This window comes from Cherax quadricarinatus, chromosome 15 (genome assembly GCF_038502225.1).
Source record: "Cherax quadricarinatus isolate ZL_2023a chromosome 15, ASM3850222v1, whole genome shotgun sequence".
NCBI classification, from domain to species: Eukaryota; Metazoa; Arthropoda; class Malacostraca; order Decapoda; family Parastacidae; genus Cherax; species Cherax quadricarinatus.
Window position 1 is genome coordinate 31800478 of NC_091306.1, and position 20348 is coordinate 31820825.

At 41.7% G+C, this 20348-nt stretch overlaps 1 protein-coding gene across 1 annotated transcript in view; it reads right to left on the bottom strand.

Annotated features, from left to right (window-relative positions):
• The window catches only part of LOC128692071 (DDB1- and CUL4-associated factor 13), a 131488-nt gene extending 124265 nt beyond the window's left edge, over positions 1-7223 (bottom strand). Inside the window, exons 1-2 of the mRNA XM_070085265.1 lie at positions 7050-7223; positions 3012-3208 (exon numbers count right to left, since the gene is read on the bottom strand). Of these exons, the coding sequence (XP_069941366.1) occupies positions 3012-3208; positions 7050-7128 (276 nt within the window). The 5' untranslated portion in view covers positions 7129-7223. The remainder of the gene's footprint in view (positions 1-3011; positions 3209-7049) is intronic.
• Positions 7224-20348: the final 13125 nt, after the last annotated feature.

Genomic DNA, 20348 nt, shown 5'->3' on the forward strand with positions numbered 1-20348 from the left:
AAAGTACAAAATTAGGTCGAAAACTCGTGGAATTATGCTCCCGCGAAATTAGCGGTTTCAGCGACATACACGCATTGGCAATTTCGCTGACTTTGAGCCCTGTTTTTAGCCAATTCCGTTGTTCCAGTTGACCCAACTCATAGCTATTTCTTTAGAACTCCATTTTTTCTATCAGTTGAGTACAAGAAACCACCCATTTACCGATTTGAACTACCCAATAAAGTGGTCAGAAATTGGCAATTTGGCCAATTTCACGCAAATTAAAGAAGATGCCAATTTCAAAATAGGGTCCAGAATAAACAATGTAGACATTCTTGGCACTAAAATAACATATCCTCTGTTCATTAGTCATGTCTCTGGGACCCTCTTATATTACTATTGCTTTCTATTTTGATTTTTTATTCATCCAAAAAAATACAAAATTTACTGTTATGCAGACTAATGCATTATTGTAAAAATGGTATAAATAATATCAGTGCACTAGTGAAAGAACATTAAACTCCCTAGTTGACGTGTATTGGACGTGTCGTGTAATTTGCTCACTCCTGAACATTGGTAAAAATCGAACATTTCCGCTACTTTGAGCTCAATTTCAAGGTCGTTTTCATCGTGAAAGTAATGAAAATCATCTCTATTTCTGTAATATGTTTTCCATTTTATCACCTGAGACCATGAAAACGAGAATACAGTGGACCCCCGGTTAACGATATTTTTTCAATCCAGAAGTATGTTCAGGTGCCAGTACTGACCGAATTTGTTCCCATAAGGAATATTGTGAAGCAGATTAGTCCATTTCAGACCCCCAAACATACACGTACAAACGCACTTACATAAATACACTTACATAATTGGTCGCATTCGGAAGTGATCGTTATGCGGGGGTCCACTGTACAATGATAAATATACGAAAATACACCTCAAAGTCGGCGTTTTAATCCAAAAAGACGGTCAGTTTTTTTTCTCATTACATAAGAACATAAGAATGGAGGAACACTGCAGAAGGCCTACTGGCCCATGCGAGTCAGGTCCTTATCAAAACGACCTCTACCTTAAGCTACCCAAGAAATAACTCCCGTACCCAATGACACCAATCAAACCCAGCCCCTCCCACTCATATATTTGTCCAGTCTCTTCTTAAAGCTACCCAAGGTCCTAGCCTCTATCACCCCACTGGGAAGACTGTTCCACGCATCTACAACTCTGTTAGAAAACCAGTACTTACCTATGTCCTTTCTAAATCTAAACTTATCCAACTTAAATCCATTATATATGGTTCTTACCTGGTTCGACACCCTCAGTACTTTATTAATATCTCCCTTGTTTATGCCCGTCATCCACTTATACACTTCAATGATATCTTCCCTCATTCTACGCCTCTCCAGAGAGTGGAGATTTAACCCTTAAACGGTCCAAAGAGATCAACGTTCAAATTCATAGTGTTACAAAAGTAGATCTACTTTTTTTTACATATTTTCAAATATAACAAAAAAAAAATGTAGATAAAAGTGTTTTTTTACACGTTTTCAAATGTAAAACAAAAAAGAAGATCTACATTTTTTTACATACTTTCAGATGTTGAAAAAACATATATATACGTTTGGACCATTTAAGGGTTAAGGTTCCTTACACAGTAAATCATTTTAGTCATTCTTCTCTGTATGTTCTCTAATGAGTCTATATCCATCCTGTAGTAAGGGGACCAAAACTGAGCAGCATAATCTAAATGAGGCCTCACTAGTGATGTATAGAGCTGTAAAATAACTTTTGGACTTCTGTTACTTATACTTCTTGAAATAAATCCAAGTAATCTGTTGGCCTTGTTGCACATACTAAGGCACTGCTGTCTTGGCTTTAGATTTCTACTTACCATGACTCCCAAGTCTTTTTCACACTCTGTATGATCAAGCTCTACTTCACCTAGATTATAGCTTCGAGGGTTATTTTCATTACCAAGGGCTAGTACCTTACACTTATCAACATTGAACTTCATCTGCCATTTTTCAGACCAAGACATTAATTTGTCCAAATCCTCCTGGAGTTCATTGCTATCCTCCTCAGAGTGAATTATACGGCCTATCTTTGTATCATCAGCAAACTTACTCATGTCACTCGTAATCTCTTCATCAAGGTCATTAATATAAATTATGAACAAAAGAGGGCCTAAAACTGATCCTTGTGGAATGCCACTAGTGACTAATCCCCATTCAGATTTCACTCCATTAATGGTAACTCTCTTCTTTCTATTGGTAAGCCATACTTCTATCCATGCTAGAACTTTACCTCCTATACCATGAGCCGCCACTGCAGCTCAGGGTATAGGAGGTAAAGTATACGGTATATAGGTAAGGTATACGCACTGTGTGCTGCAGGAATTTTTTTTATGTGGTGCACACTGACCACACAGACCCATTCTCTCACATGTGGGCCTACCAGCTTTCTCCTGCTTGATTTGAAGCCGGTAGAATTTACGCGTATAAATACGTCAGAAACAGTGGCGGATAAGACATATATATACGACATAAACAGTCAAAGGGTTAAATGTTTATACAGAAGTGTACTGTACGTATACTGTAATAAACAGAATAGAGGAAATTAGCATTAATATACATTATTTAGGTATGCATACTGGTCAGAGAGCCCGTCGTAAGTTCGAGTCGTCAGTAAATGAGTACGTTGCTAAGTGAGAAGAGGCTGTATATCAAGAACAATATTTTCACAGACCTTATATGTAGCACATACAAAATTATAGTTTTAAATTTTATTTTTTTAATAAAATCTCTTAAGTTTGTTGGGGTAATGCACCACCAAAATTTTGACAGATAAGAAAATATCTCAGCCACACACATTAAAGAAAATCCTGGGAAATCTGCCACGGTCTGAGTTTAAGAAACAGTCATCAAAACACAATCTAAAGATTCTTACCTCTCAACCTCAAAGTGTTGAATGGGGTTACAGCTTTAAGTATGTGCATCTAGTTCATACAAAAAAATGAAAGCTAGGATGTCACTCACCTCCCCTTCAACTGTTCCTGTAAATGAGCACGCCAGCCTGCTTGGGTGACGGCAAATAGCAGACACACCCTCAGAATGTGCGAGGCTTCCAATGAAAGGCTTGGCAAACACTCTCTCAAGTTTGACAGCATTTAGAGCCAATTTATACTCTCGAGCTGCCTCAAAGGGATGGAGGTCTGGATCGTAGTTTCTTTGTACTAAAATATATAAGAAATAAATTAACTAACTACATTCACACACACACACAGTATTTATTTTTTGCACATTTTTAAATTTTCAAAATTTTCAATAAAACCCAATAAAATAAAAGCTTTTGAGAGTGAATTTGATAACATCAGAAAGAATTTTATGATTCTTCAATAAATAATGAAGCTAAACATATGGATATCCAAAAAAACTTATATTCAAGATAACTGTCAATGAAGAAATAAGAACATAAGAACAAAAGAAAGCTGGAACACTGCAGAAAGCCTACTGGCCCATGCAAGGCAGGTTTTAGTCTCCTACTGGCTTAAGTCAATGATCCAACCAAGTCAGGTCAGGTCACATCCGCTTAAGGAAGGAGCATGGCATCTGACTTATTAGCACAAGCTAGTCAGGTCCAACTCACATGCACCCACACCCACTCATGTATTTATCTAACCTATTTTTAAAACTACACAACATTTTAGCTTTTATGACAGTACTTGGGAGTCTGTTCCACTCATCCACAACTCTATTACCAATTATTATATTATAATAATAAAAAAAGAAGCGCTAAACTACTCTATCACCAAACCAGTGATTTCCTATATCCTTCCTGAATCTAAATTTTTCCAACTTAAAACCATTGCTGTGAGTCCTGTTTTGGCTAGATATTTTTAGCACACTGTTTACATTCCCTGTATAAGAATATAAGAAAAAAGGAACACTGCAATAGGCCTGCTGGCCCATACTGGGAAGGTCCTTCAAAATTTATTCGTCTTCCATTTATACACCTCAATCATATCCACCCCTAATTCTATGCCATTCTAGAGAGTGCAGATTCAGGGCCTCTCAGTCTATCCTAATAAAGAAGTTTTCTGATATATAGGATCAACTTTGCCATTTTCCTCTGTATGTTTTCCAGTGCATTTATATGTATTATGTACCTTCAAACAGCTAGAATTTTTCTTCAAACTACCGATTTTTGGTTTATATTTTAAACCAAAAGAAGGAGAAATGGAAGAGTAATCCACAAAATACACAACCAACAAAAAACATACAGCTTTTTAGGCCAAATTGCAGTGAAATTCATAATTTCCAATGACCCTGCTTACAAAAACTGGGTAAACAAAAAAAATTAATATTTTTAAAAATATATACTATTTAGTTTCACCCACTAAGAGGTCCTACTCTCTTACAGGCATGGCTGTAACTCTGAACCTTACAGGAGGCTTGGCTGCAACCCTGAGCCTTGCAGGCCAGAATGCAGCCCTGAGCCTTACAGCCCTGATTCTAGCCCTGACCCTTACAGGCCCTAACTCTAGCCTTGAACCCTACAGGCCTCACTCTAGCCTTGAACCTTACAGACCTGACTCTAGCCTTGAACTTTTACAGCCCTGACTCTAGCCTTGAACCTTACAGTCTTGACTCTAGTCTTGAACCTTACAGCCCTGACTCTAGTCTTGAACCTTACAGGCCTGACTGCAGCCTTGTCTTACAGGCCTGACTCTAGCCTTGAACCTTGCAGCCCTGACTCTATCCTTGAACCTTACAGCCCTGACTCTAGCCTTGAGCCTTACAGCCCTGACTCTAGCCTTGAGCCTTATAGGCCTGGCTGCAGCCTTGTCTTACAGGCCTGACTCTAGCCTTGAACCTTACAGCCCTGACTCTAGCTTGATTATTATTATTATTATAATCAAAATGAAGCCCTAAACCACAAAGGCTAGTGCTGCGACTCTGGCCTGAACCTCACAGGCCTGGATGCAGCCTTCTCTTACAGGCCTGACTCTAGCCTTGAACCTTACAGCCCTGACTCTAGCTTGAGTATTATTATTATTATAATCAAAATGAAGCCCTAAACCACAAAGGCTAGTGCTGCGACTCTAGCCTGAACCTTACAGGCTTGGCTGCAGCCTTGTCTTACAGGCCTGACTCTAGCCTTGAACCTTACAGGCCTGGCTGCAGCCTTGTCTTACGTGCCTGACTCTAGCCTTGAACCTTACAGCCCTGACTCTAGCCTGATTATTATTATTATTATTATAATCAAAAAGAAGCTCTAAACCACAAGGGTTATACAGCACTGCGACTCTAGCCTGAACCTCACAGGCTTGGCTGCAACCTTGTCTTACAGGCCTGACTCAAGCCTTGAACCTTACAGCCCTGACATAGCCTGATTATTATTATTTTTTTTTTTATCACACTGGCCGATTCCCACCAAGGCAGGGTGGCCCGAAAAAGAAAAACTTTCACCATCATACACTCCATCACTGTCTTGCCAGAAGGGTGCTTTACACTACAGTTTTTAAACTGCAACATTAACACCCCTCCTTCAGAGTGCAGGCACTGTACTTCCCATCTCCAGGACTCAAGTCCGGCCTGCCGGTTTCCCTGAACCCCTTCATAAATGTTACTTTGCTCACACTCCAACAGCACGTCAAGTATTAAAAACCATTTGTCTCCATTCACTCCTATCAAACACGCTCAAGCATGCCTGCTGGAAGTCCAAGCCCCTCGCACACAAAACTTCCTTTACCCCCTCCCTCCAACCTTTCCTAGGCCGACCCCTACCCCGCCTTCCTTCCACTACAGACTGAAACACTCTTGAAGTCATTCTGTCTCGCTCCATTCTCTCTACATGTCCGAACCACCTCAACAACCCTTCCTCAGCCCTCTGGACAACAGTTTTGGTAATCCCGCACCTCCTCCTAACTTCCAAACTACGAATTCTCTGCATTATATTCACACCACACATTGCCCTCAGACATGACATCTCCACTGCCTCCAGCCTTCTCCTCGCTGCAACATTCATCACCCATGCTTCACACCCATATAAGAGCGTTGGTAAAACTATACTCTCATACATTCCCCTCCCTGATTATTATTATTATTATTATTATTATTATTATAAAAAAAAAGCGCTAAACCACGAGGGCTAGTGCTGCGACTCACGCTTGAACCTTATAAGCCTGGTTGCAGCCTTGTTTTGCAGGCCTGACTCTAGCCTTTAACTTTACAGCCCTGACTCTAGCCTGATTATTATAATCAAAAAGAAGCTGTAAACCACGAGGGCTATACAGCGCTGCAACTCTAGCCTGAACCTCACAGGCTTGGATGCAGCCTTGTCTTACAGGCCTGACTCTAGCCTTGAAACACACAGGCCTGGCTGCAGCCTGGTGTTACAGGCCTGACTCTAACCTTGAACCTTACAGGCTTAGCTGCAGCCTGGTCTTATAGGCCTGACTCTAGCCTTGAACCTTACAGGCTTAGCTGCAGCCTGGTGTTACAGGCCTGACTCTAACCTTGAACCTCACAGGCCTGGCTGCAGCCTGGTGTTACAGGTCTGACTCTAACCTTGAACCTCACAGGCTTGGCTGCAGCCTGGTGTTAAAGGCCTGACTCTAACCTTGAACCTCACAGGCCTGGCTGCAGCCTGATGTTACAGGCCTGACTCTTAACCTTGAACCTCACAGGCCTGGCTGCAGCCTGGTGTTACAGGTCTGACTAACCTTGAACCTCACAGGCTTGGCTGCAGCCTGGTGTTACAGGCCTGACTCTAACCTTGAACCTCACAGGCCTGGCTGCAGCCTGGTGTTACAGGCCTGACTCTTAACCTTGAACCTCACAGGCTTGGCTGTAGCCTGGTGTTACAGGTCTGACTCTTAACCTTGAACCTCACAGGCCTGGCTGCAGCCTGGTGTTACAGGCCTGACTCTTAACCTTGAACCTCACAGGCTTGGCTGTAGCCTGGTGTTACAGGCCTGACTCTAACCTTGAACCTCACAGGCCTGGCTGCAGCCTGGTCTTCCAGGCCCACGTGGACTGTTCTTTGATCAACAAACTATAAACCCTATTTACCTTTATGTATATCATTTTTTGTCTCTCGAAGATAGTGGTCTGGGTTTCTCGATAATACTTTGATGCTTTTTATAGACATTTTCACAACATAAGATTATTATTTCTTTTAGGTTACGAGCAGCTCTTCTGGTGTTGTTGTTTGTTGGGTTTATAAGGGCCACTGACAGCTTAAACCTGTCAAGTTTGACTTCCTGATGTACGAAGATTTGTTGTCCAAAGCTGAGCCATGAAAGAAAAGGGATTCAAGGGACCAGGAGTTCCTTTGTAAATTGAAACAATAAATAGAAGTTCCCAATTAAAGCAGGTGGACCCCCTTGCTAACTTCACAAGATTTAGATTTTGCCACCGAAGTGGCTACTTTATTGTGCGCCCCATATCCATCCTGTGTGTGTGTGTGTGTGTGTGTGTGTGTGTGTGATGAATTTATTTATTTATTTTTTATTTATTTACAATTTGAGCACACATACAGAGGTACAAAAAAATACAGATAAGAGCAGCATGCCAAAGCCACTTATACTATGCATAGCATTTCGGGCTGGCTTAAAATTAACTAAGCAATGATGAAATCAGTGATAATACACAAGCACAAGTGAGTATTACAAAGACAGGTCATATGGTTGCATGCATTGTTGTACATTCAGTCGTATGAAGTATTCTGTTAGGTAGTGTATTTAAAAAATAATAAAGTTAGATTGGGTTTTAGGTTTAACATTTATGTGATATAATTGTGAGAAACATTTAAGATATACAATTTATAAGGTTCAGTTATTCAGTATTTATTTGGTTTTGGGTCAGTAAGTGATCTTTGAGAAGAGACTTGAATTTATAAACAAGTAGTGTTTCTTTTATATTTACAGGTAATGAATTCCAGATTTTAGGGCCTTTTATGTGCATTGAGTTTTTGCATAGCGTGAGATGGACACGAGGAACATCAAAGAGTGACCAATAACTCACTACAGTTGTGACCGGGTGTGGAAGTGTGAATTGCTCATTACTCTAAAATTTGTTCATAATTGCAGCCATGTATAAACGTAAGTAACCATTCTTACAGTATTCATTACCTTTGTAACTTGTGATTTCATTACCTTTGTAACTTTGGAGTTCATTACCTTGTACCTAGTTCAGCCATCAAAACTTTGGAGCCCGGTCCCTGACCCATTGTGTACCTCTGTAATCTGTAAATATCTTTGTAACTTGTCATGATTGTGACTAGACCTACCTGGAGTTCATTACCTTTGTAAATTGTGAGTTCATTACCTTTGTAAATTGTGAATTCATTACCTCTGTAACTTGCTCAGCTATCAAAACTTTGAGGCCCAGTCCCTGGACCCATTATGTACCTCTGTAATCTTTTGACTACCGCCCACAGGATGGGTGTGGGGTGCATAATAAACATATTAAACTAACTGCCTTGTGTTATGGTTATGTGTTCTGTTGAGGTTGGCAAGGAGATGTTTGAGGGGAGGGTTAATATCAGAGTTAAGTGTTCTATGTATGTAATAGGTGCAGTAATAAGTATGGATGTTTTGTATGGTGAGTAGGTTTAGTGTATTGAATATTGGTGGAGTGTGCTGCCTGTAGTGAGAATTTGTTATCATTCTAACTGCAGCCTTTTGTTGGGTAATTAGTGGTCTGAGATGGTTAATTGTTGTTGAGCCCCATGCACAAATTCCATAGGTGAGATAGGGGTACATAAGAGAGTGATATAGGGCCAGGAGGGCTGACTGTGGAACATAGTACCACAGTCATGTTGAAGATTGAGACACTTATGCAGCATATGGGAATCTTTATTCAGGAAACGTTTCGCCACACAGTGGCTTCATCAGTCCAATACAAAGAGGAAGGCGTAAGGAGAGGAGGAGTATGAGGTAATCAGTCCCTCGGCCTGGAGTCGATGTGTTCAGTCCATCAATCTTGTAGAAGATTGATGGACTGAACACATCGACTCCAGGGCGAGGGACTGATTACCTCATACTCCTCCTCTCCTTACGCCTTCCTCTTTGTATTGGACTGATGAAGCCACTGTGTGGCGAAACGTTTCCTGAATAAAGATTCCCATATGCTGCATAAGTGTCTCAATCTTCATATCCATCCTGTGGACGGTAGCGCAAGAGCATATGGATACACAAAAGGCCCAGGAACTAGACCCCAAAAGGGTTAACAGGTGTACATATGGATTTATATCTACATATCTGCAGTTCACTTATCTGTTACAAGCAAATTTAAGAAATTTGCTTAGTATATCTGGTATCTTATTTTCATTAATATCTTGACATGTCACATAGGTTATTATACTGTCTGTCTCTGTATTCCTCAATAAGTGGACAATTAAGCACATACTGTTCATATGCCTGATCACATAATTTGCATTTAGTTTGATCATCATCTGTGTGTCTCCCAAACTGCCAGAAGTACTTGTAACCAAGCCTAAGCCTGGCCACTACAACATCAGGAGTAATCCAATGTGTGATGGGATCCATAGCAATTGTACATTAATTCCTTTGTCCCTGATTTTTTAATATCTATACCTGGCTTCTCCAATGAGCATGTTGTTGGAACCATTACATGAGTCAAGAGCCTTCAATGATGACATAAAATCAGTAATAATAATAATAGAGTCAAGCTCAGTGTCATAAGTTAGCTTTAGCGCCATTAGGATTGCAAATAATTCAGTTTGCAATGTAGATACCCAGTTGTTAATTCTTATGCTTAACCCAATAATTTTATTATCGTTCTTAACTAGGGAGGTGGCAACAAGAGCAGATGCATCCCTGCCAGAAGACTCCCGTTTAGATCCATCAGTGTATACACACAAATAACCCGCACATAAAAAGAGAGAAGCTTACGACGACACATGTGCGGCGTCTGGTTGTCTTTGTTGTGGACGTTTCGCCATCCAGTGGCTGGCTGAATGGCGAAACGTCTACGATAGGGATGCCCAGGTGTTGCGCATGTGTCTTAATTTCATCTTGTCGGTAAGATAAGATAAGATTTCGTTCGGATTTTTAACTCCGGAGGGTTAGCCACCCAGGATAACCCAAGAAAGTCAGTGCGTCATCGAGGACTGTGTAGAATTTTTAACACATACTTCCTCTCAGTTTTTACACAGGAGGATACCAGCGATATTCCAGTAATGATAAATTATGTAGAACAGGACGATAATAAACTGTGCACTATTAGGGTCACAAGTGACATGGTCCTTCGGCAAATAGATAAATTAAAGCCTAACAAATCCCCAGGCCCTGATGAACTGTATGCAAGAGTTCTAAAGGAATGTAAAGAGGAGCTTAGCACACCTTTGGCTAATCTTTTCAACATATCACTACAAACTGGCATGGTGCCAGATAAGTGGAAAATGGGAAATGTGATACCTATTTTCAAAACAGGTGACAGGTCCTTAGCTTCGAACTATAGACCAATAAGCCTAACCTCCATAGTGGGAAAATTTATGGAATCAATAATTGCCGAGGCAGTTCGAAGCCACCTTGAAAAGCATAAATTAATCAACGAATCTCAGCATGGTTTTACAAAGGGGCGTTCCTGCCTTACGAATTTATTAACTTTTTTCACTAAGGTATTTGAGGAGGTAGATCATGGTAATGAATATGATATTGTGTATATGGACTTCAGTAAGGCTTTTAACAGGGTCCCACATCAGAGACTATTGAGGAAAATTAAAGCACATGGAATAGGAGGAGAAATTTTTTCCTGGATAGAGGCATGGTTGACAAATAGGCAGCAGAGAGTTTGCATAAATGGGGAGAAATCAGAGTGGGGAAGCGTCACGAGCGGTGTTCCACAAGGGTCAGTGTTGGGCCCCCTGCTGTTCACAATCTACATAAACGACATAGATGAGGGCATAAAGAGCGACATCGGCAAGATTGCCGATGACACCAAAATAGGCCGTCGAATTCATTCTGACGAGGACATTCGAGCACTCCAGGAAGATTTGAATAGACTGATGCAGTGGTCGGAGAAGTGGCAGATGCAGTTTAATATAGACAAATGCAAAGTTCTAAATGTTGGACAGGACAATAACCATGCCACATATAAACTAAATAATGTAGATCTTAATATTACGGATTGCGAAAAAGATTTAGGAGTTCTGGTTAGCAGTAATCTGAAACCAAGACAACAGTGCATAAGTGTTCGCAATAAAGCTAATAGAATCCTTGGCTTCATATCAAGAAGCATAAATAATAGGAGTCCTCAGGTTGTTCTTCAACTCTATACATCCTTGGTTAGGCCTCATTTAGATTATGCTGCACAGTTTTGGTCACCGTATTACAGAATGGATATAAATTCTCTGGAAAATGTACAAAGGAGGATGACAAAGTTGATCCCATGTATCAGAAACCTTCCCTATGAGGATAGACTAAGGGCCCTGAAACTGCACTCTCTAGAAAGACGTAGAATTAGGGAGGATATGATTGAGGTGTATAAATGGAAGACAGGAATAAATAAAGGGGATGTAAATAGTGTGCTGAAAATATCTAGCCTAGACAGGACTCGCAGCAATGGTTTTAAGTTGGAAAAATTCAGATTCAGGAAGGATATAGGAAAGTACTGGTTTGGTAATAGAGTTGTGGATGAGTGGAACAAACTCCCAAGTACCGTTATAGAGGCCAGAACGTTGTGTAGCTTTAAAAATAGGTTGGATAAATACATGAGTAGATGTGGGTGGGTGTGAGTTAGACCTGATAGCTTGTGCTACCAGGTCGGTTGCCGTGTTCCTCCCTTAAGTCAATGTGACCTGACCTGACTAGGTTGGGTGCATTGGCTTAAGCCGGTAGGAGACTTGGACCTGCCTCGCATGGGCCAGTAGGCCTTCTGCAGTGTTCCATCGTTCTTATGTTCTTAATCTTGTCCCCCAGGATGCGACCCACACCAGTCGACTAACACCCAGGTACCTATTTGCTGCTAGGTGAACAGGACAACAGGTGTAAGGAAATGGGTCGAAATGTTTCCACCCGCCGGGAATCGAACCCGGGCCCTCCGTGTGTGAAGCGGGAGCTTTAGCCACCAGGCCACCGGGCCTGGTATTATATACCATTCTTGTACTACTATTACTACAACTAGCACCACCTCTTCCTGCCTGTATATAGCCATCCAGCCCCACTTCTGGTTAGTGTGACTTTGTAAATGGTCCAAATCGGACCGTAACGTCGTCGTAAGCTTCTCTCTTTTATGTGCGGGTTATTTGTGTATCGTTCCAGTCACGGTATTGTGCCTTTTTCGTTATTTATCAGTGTATATAACTTGTGATAACTTATTACTACCAGCTACGTCAGAGATTTCTTCTTGAGCAGTTGATTTAACAAGTGATTTAAGGAAGGGATTTGATGAAATTTAAATTGTTGTGTTAGACAAGATATTAAATTAGAAGCGTCAGCCACTGAATCTGAAAGTTAAGACACATGTGCAACATCTGGATATCTTTATTGTAGACGTTTCGCCATCCAGTGGCTTTATCAATACAGATTCTAGGACATAATAGGAAGACAGTAGAACTTTATACAAAAGATGAGGTAATCAGTCCCTCGGCCTTGGGGTTAGTGTTCACAGCATCGTGGTGGAGGAGAATCTGGAGCAAAGGCAAGAAGACTGGCGGTTATATAGGCGTCAGTGGATAAAGACGGGCAGCAGACGAGGGCATAGTCACTGGTAGGCGGGATTCCCCAGTGGAAGTAGGTCCTTCCCAAAGAGATGGGTTAGTTGCAGCAGCCGTGAAGAAGGTCTAGTAGATGTCCTCTGAACCAAGATTCCATGATGTTGCAGTGTCTGACAAGTTGTGCAAGAAACGTATAAAATACCGACAAATATGAAAGTTAAGACACATGTGCAACATCTGGATATCTTTATTGTAGACGTTTCGCCATCCAGTGGCTTTATCAATACAGATTCTAGGACATAATAGGAAGACAGTAGAACTATATACAAAAGATGAGGTAATCAGTCCCTCGGCCTTGGAGTTAGTGTTCACAGCATCGTGGTGGAGGAGAGTCTGGAGCAAAGGCAAGAAGACTGGCGTTTATATAGGCGTCAGTGGAAGGGACGGGCAGCAGACGAGGGCAGTCACTGGTAGGCGGGATTCCCCAGTGGAAGTAGGTCCTTCCCAAAGAGATGGGTTAGTTGCAGCAGCCGTGAAGAAGGTCTAGTAGATGTCCTCTGAACCAAGATTCCATGATGTTGCAGTGTCTGACAAGTTGTGCAAGAAAGGTATAAAATACCGACAATATGAGTGGAGTGCTCGAATGTCCTCGTCAGAATGAATTCGACGGCCTATTTAGGTGTCATCGGCAAACTTGCCGATGTCGCTCTTTATGCCCTCATCTATGTCGTTTATGTAGATTGTGAACAGCAGGGGGCCCAACACTGACCCCTGTGGAACACCGCTCGTGACGCTTCCCCACTGATTTCTCCCCATTTATGCAAACTCTCTGCTGCCTATTTGTCAACCATGCCTCTATCCAGGAAAAAATTTCTCCTCCTATTCCATGTGCTTTAATTTTCCTCAATAGTCTCTGATGTGGGACCCTGTCAAAAGCCTTACTGAAGTCCATATACACAATATCATATTCATTACCATGATCTACCTCCTCAAATACCTTAGTGAAAAAAGTTAATAAATTCGTAAGGCAGGAACGCCCCTTTGTAAAACCATGCTGAGATTCGTTGATTAATTTATGCTTTTCAAGGTGGCTACGAACTGCCTCGGCAATTATTGATTCCATAAATTTTCCCACTATGGAGGTTAGGCTTATTGGTCTATAGTTCGAAGCTAAGGACCTGTCACCTGTTTTGAAAATAGGAATCACATTTGCCATTTTCCACTTATCTGGCACCATGCCAGTTTGTAGTGATATGTTGAAAAGATTAGCCAAAGGTGTGCTAAGCTCCTCTTTACATTCCTTTAGAACCCTTGCATACAGTTCATCAGGGCCTGGGGATTTGTTAGGTTTTAATTTATCTATTTGCCTAAGGACCATGTCACTTGTGACCCTAATAGTGCACAGTTTATTATCGTCCTGTTCTACATAATTTATCATTACTGGAATATCGCTGGTATCCTCCTGTGTAAAAACTGAGAGGAAGTATGTGTTAAAAATTCTACACATTTCCTTATCACTGTCAGTGAGCTGACCCGAGGAACTTTTGAGTGGGCCTATCTTGTCCCTGATCTTACTTCTGTATACCTGAAAGAATCCTTTTGGGTTAGTCTTCGATTCTCTTGCAACTTTAACCTCATAATCTCTTTTTGCTTTTCTAATTCCCTTTTTTATTTCTCTCTTTAACTGAATATATCGATTTCTCAATTGCCCCTCTCCTCTTTTGATTTGCCTATATATGCCTCTCTTTTGACCAATCAGATATTTTAATCTATTGTTCATCCATTTAGGATCATTTTTGTTTGATCTGATTTCCCTATTTGGAACATAATTTGACTGAGCAGCTAGAACTATGCCCTGGAAAGCATCATATCGGCAACCATCACCACCTACCTGACCCTTAGTCAGGTCATTCCAGTTCAGCCCACCTAAGTAATTTTTCAGTCCTATGAAATCAGCCAAGCGAAAGTCAGGGACGGAGACTTGATTGCCATTATTAGGGGAATTCCATGATATATTAAAACTGAGTGATTTGTGATCACTTTCCCCAAGCTCATCATTAACCTCAAGATTATTAATTAGTGTTTCTCTACTGGCAAGAACCAAGTCAAGGAGGTTATTTCCCCTAGTTGGCTCTGTCACAAACTGTTTTAAAAAACAATCCTGGATCGTATCAAGAAAGTCACCTGACTCTAAATTTCCTGTCAAATTGCTCCAGTAAATCTGTCTATTGTTGAAATCTCCCATTAGCACAACATTTTCGTATGTAGATGCCTTACGAATTTCGTCCCATAGAAGTTTACTGCACTCCCTATCAAGATTTGGGGCCCTGTAAATTACACCCAAAATTAGTTTTTCTCGGCCCTCGAGAAGCTGTAACCAAACAGATTCAGTGGCTGACGCTTCTAATTTAATATCTTGTCTAACACAACAATTTAAATTGTCTCTGACATACATCGCTACTCCACCACCTTTCCTGTTGACCCTGTCAGTGTGGAATAATTTATAGCCTTGTATGTGACATTCAGAGGGCATCTCTCTATCTTTCAGATTGAGCCAGGTCTCTGTTATAGCAATAATATCTATGTTTCCTGCACTTGCAATTAATCTTAGCTCATCTATCTTATTTCTTACACTCCTGCTATTAGTATAGTAAACCTTAAGGGAGCTAGTCCCTTGCTGCCCTCTGCTGTCCCCCTTTGTTTGCTGACCTGATCTATTGTCTTTATTTATAACTTCATGCTGAATGCCTTTTATACATTTACTGTTTCCAACCCAAGTGTTGCAACCTGCTTGTTTCCCACACACACCCATACCTCTATCTTCCATCAGTTTAAAATCATAGGCATTTCACCAATGGCCTTCTCAATCGAGTCTGCAAGTGCTACCACCCCAGCCCCAGAGAGATGTACCCCATCCCTTGCATACATATCATGTTTGCCATAAAAGTTGTTCCAGTTGTCAATGAATGGGATTGCAAGTTCCTTGCAGTATCTGTCTAGCCAGCAATTTACACCAATTGCCCTAGACAACCATTCATTTCCTACTCCCTTTCTAGGCAAGATGCTACATATGATTGGGATCCCTCCCTTAGACTTAATGAAATCTATAGCTGACCTGTACTTATCTAGCAGCTCTTCTCTCCTACCCTTCCCAATATCATTTCCACCAGCACTGAGACAGATAATGGGCTTGTTCCCATTACCTGACATGATATTATCCAGCCTGTTGACAATGTCCCCAGCACCAGCTCCAGGGAAGCACACTCTATCTCTCATCTTCTTATTCCTATTACAAAAAGCACGGTCAATATATCTTACCTGAGAGTCACCAACCACAAGAATGCGCTTACCTCCATTAGCAGGGGCAGTAGTACCCTTACCTTCACTGGCCACTGAAGTACATTCATCCTGTAGAACAGAGAAGCGATTTCCTACCTTCAGATCTTCACTCTTAACTTTCCTTACTCTGATGCGCCTTCCATTACTGTGAACCACTCGCCACTCGTAGCAGGTGCTGGACTGCACCTCACTGCTGGTAGCCGTTGCTACCTCCCCAACTACAGCCTCCTCACAGCGAGAGACAGACTGCACCTCACTGCTAGAAGCCTCATTCCCCACAACTCCAGCCACCTCACACTCTCTCCCAGACCCATTGAGGTGGACCTTCAGCCTCCTAATCTCCTCCTGGAGAAGCAAGACCTCCTCCTTCAACTCTCCAACCTCAATTTTTAAAACACTGCAGAAGCAAGCCATGCTTTGTAACCGTCCACACTAATCCCCAAAGCAGCTCAGGGTCCTTTGCATTTGTCTATATTAAACTGCATCTGCCACTTCTCCGACCACTGCATCAGTCTATTCAAATCTTCCTGGAGTGCTCGAATGTCCTCGTCAGAATGAATTCGACGGCCTATTTTGGTGTCATCGGCAAACTTGCCGATGTCGCTCTTTATGCCCTCATCTATGTCGTTTATGTAGATTGTGAACAGCAGGGGGCCCAACACTGACCCCTGTGGAACATCGCTCGTAACACTTCCCCACTCTGATTTCTCCCCATTTATGCAAACTCTCTGCTGCCTATTTGTCAACCATGCCTCTATCCAGGAAAAAATTTCTCCTCCTATTCCATGTGCCTTAATTTTCTTCAATAGTCTCTGATGAATATCAAAATGGTATACAATACCGACAGGTTGTTAGGTAAGACACATATGCAACAGTTAGACAACTTTATTCCGAAACGTTTCGCCTACACAGTAGGCTTCTTCAGTCGAATACAGAAAATAGGCAGGAACAGTAGAGATGTGAAGACGATGTAATCAGTCCATCACCCTTGTAGTCGTAGAATTTGAGGTTGTCAGTCCCTCGGCCTGGAGAAGTTCAGTTCCATAGTCAGGAACTATCTGAAGATCAAGCGACAGTGCGGAGACTTAAATACTGTCGGAAGGAGAGGTGCAGAGTAGTAGTAGTAGTAGTAGAGAGAATGTAACCACTGAAAGGTCATGTCCCTCTCAGATCCAACACTTCTCACTTGAAAAGCTTGTCCAAGGTGTTTTCTGTACCAAGATGCCATGTGTTGCAGTGTCTGTCGGTATTGTATACCATTTTGATATTCATCTTGTCAGACACTGCAACACATGGCATCTTGGTACAGAAAACACCTTGGACAAGCTTTTCAAGTGAGAAGTGTTGGATCTGAGAGGGACATGACCTTTCAGTGGTTACATTCTCTCTACTACTACTACTACTACTCTGCACCTCTCCTTCCGACAGTATTTAAGTCTCCGCACTGTCGCTTGATCTTCAGATAGTTCCTGACTATGGAACTGAACTTCTCCAGGCCGAGGGACTGACAACCTCAAATTCTACGACTACAAGGGTGATGGACTGATTACATCGTCTTCACATCTCTACTGTTCCTGCCTATTTTCTGTATTCGACTGAAGAAGCCTACTGTGTAGGAGAAACGTTTCGGAATAAAGTTGTCTAACTGTTGCATATGTGTCTTACCTAACAGTCTCTGATGAGGGACCCTGTCAAAAGCCTTACTGAAGTCCATATACACAATATCATATTCATTGATGAACATCAAAATGGTATACAATACCGACAGGTTGGTAGGTAAGACACATAGGCAACAGTTAGGGATAAATTAGACACATATGCAACTCTTGGGTATCTTTATTGAGGAAACGTTTCGCCACACAGTGGCTTCATCAGTCCATACAAAGGAGAATCTTGAAGAACAGGAGGAGAATGAGGTAATCAGTCCCTCAACCTTGAGTCGATGTGGTCAGTCCATCAATCTTGAATAGAAGATTGATGGACTGACCACATCGACTCAAGGTTGAGGGACTGATTACCTCATTCTCCTCCTGTTCTTCAAGATTCTCCTTTGTATGGACTGATGAAGCCACTGTGTGGCGAAGCGTTTCCTCAATAAAGATACCCAAGAGTTGCATATGTGTCTAATTTATCAACATGTCGGTTCTCTGAACCATTCATCTACAAACAGTTAGGGAACTTTATTCTGAAACGTTTCGCCTACACAGTAGGCTTCTTCAGTCGAATACAGAAAGTAGGCAGGAACAGTAGAGATGTGAAGACGATGTACTCAGTCCATCACCCTTGAAGTCGTAGAATTTGAGGTTGTCAGTCCCTCAGCCTGGAGAAGTTTAGTTCCATAGTCAGTTCATAGACAGTTCCTGACTATGGAACTGAACTTCTCCAGGCTGAGGGACTGACAACATCAAATTCTACGACTTCAAGGGTGATGGACTGATTACATCGTCTTCACATCTCTACTGTTCCTGCCTACTTTCTGTATTCGACTGAAGAAGCCTACTGTGTAGGCGAAACGTTTCAGAATAAAGTTGCCTAACTGTTGCCTATGTGTCGTACCTACCATCATATTCATTACCATGATCTACCTCCTCCAATACCTTAGTGAGAAAAGTTAATAAATTCGTTAAGCAAGAACGCCCCTTTGTAAAACCATGCTGAGATTCGTTGATTAATTTATGCTTTTCAAGATGGCTACGAACTGCCTCGGCAATTATTGATTCCATAAATTTTCCCACTATGGAGGTTAGGCTTACTGGTCTATAGGTCGAAGCTAAGGACCTGTCACCTGCTTTGAAAATAGGTATCACATTTGCCATTTTCTACTTACCTGGCACCATCCCAGTCTGTAGTGATATGTTGAAAAGATTAGCCAAAGATTTGCTAAGCTCCTCTTTACATTCCTTTAGAACCCTTTCGTACAGTTCATCAGGGCCTGGGGATTTGTTAGGTTTTAATTTATCTATTTGCCTAAGGGCTATGTCACTTGTGACCCTAATCGTGCATAGTTTATTATCATCCTGTTCTACATAATTTATTATCTATAGAATATCGCTGGTATCTTCCTGTGTAAAAACTGAGAGGAAGTATGTGTTAAAAATGCTACACATTTCCTTATCACTGTGTGATGAATGGTTTGAAAAACCGACAAGTTGAAGATTGAGACACTTATGCAGCATATGGGAATCTTTATTCAGGAAACGTTTCGCCACACAGTGGCTTCATCAGTCCAATGCAAAGAGGAAGGCGTAAGGAGAGGAGGAGTATGAGGTAATCAGTCCCTCAGCCTGGAGTCGATGTGTTCAGTCCATCAATCTTGTAGAATGTACAGCATAGGGCCGTAGACGTGGCTTATATACTGTAGTGAGGTGACTTGAAGCAGACGGAGGCGGGATCATAGTGGTACCATCCACTAGTCGAAGTAGGTCTTTGTCCAAAGGTTGAACAAGCGTTGAAGAATTCTTTGTAAGAAGATCCCATGATGCTGCAGTGTCTGACAGTTGTGATGAATGGTTTGAAAAACCGACAAGTTGAAGATTGAGACACTTATGCAGCATATGGGAATCTTTATTCAGGAAACGTTTCGCCACACAGTGGCTTCATCAGTCCAATGCAAAGAGGAAGGCGTAAGGAGAGGAGTATGAGGTAATCAGTCCCTCAGCCTGGAGTCGATGTGTTCAGTCCATCAATCTTGTAGAATGTACAGCATAGGGCCGTAGACGTGGCTTATATACTGTAGTGAGGTGACTTGAAGCAGACGGAGGCGGGATCATAGTGGTACCATCCACTAGTCGAAGTAGGTCTTTGTCCAAAGGTTGAACAAGCGTTGAAGAATTCTTTGTAAGAAGATCCCATGATGCTGCAGTGTCTGACAGTTGTGATGAATGGTTTGAAAAACCGACAAGTTGAAGATTGAGACACTTATGCCGCATATGGGAATCTTTATTCAGGAAACGTTTCGCCACACAGTGGCTTCATCAGTCCAATGCAAAGAGGAAGGCGTAAGGAGAGGAGGAGTATGAGGTAATCAGTCCCTCAGCCTGGAGTCGATGTGTTCAGTCCATCAATCTTGTAGAATGTACAGCATAGGGCCGTAGACGTGGCTTATATACTGTAGTGAGGTGACTTGAAGCAGACGGAGGCGGGATCATAGTGGTACCATCCACTAGTCGAAGTAGGTCTTTGTCCAAAGGTTGAACAAGCGTTGAAGAATTCTTTGTAAGAAGATCCCATGATGAAAGTTAAGACACATGTGCAACATCTGGATATCTTTATTGTAGACGTTTCGCCATCCAGTGGCTTTATCAATACAGATTCTAGGACATAATAGGAAGACAGTAGAACTATATACA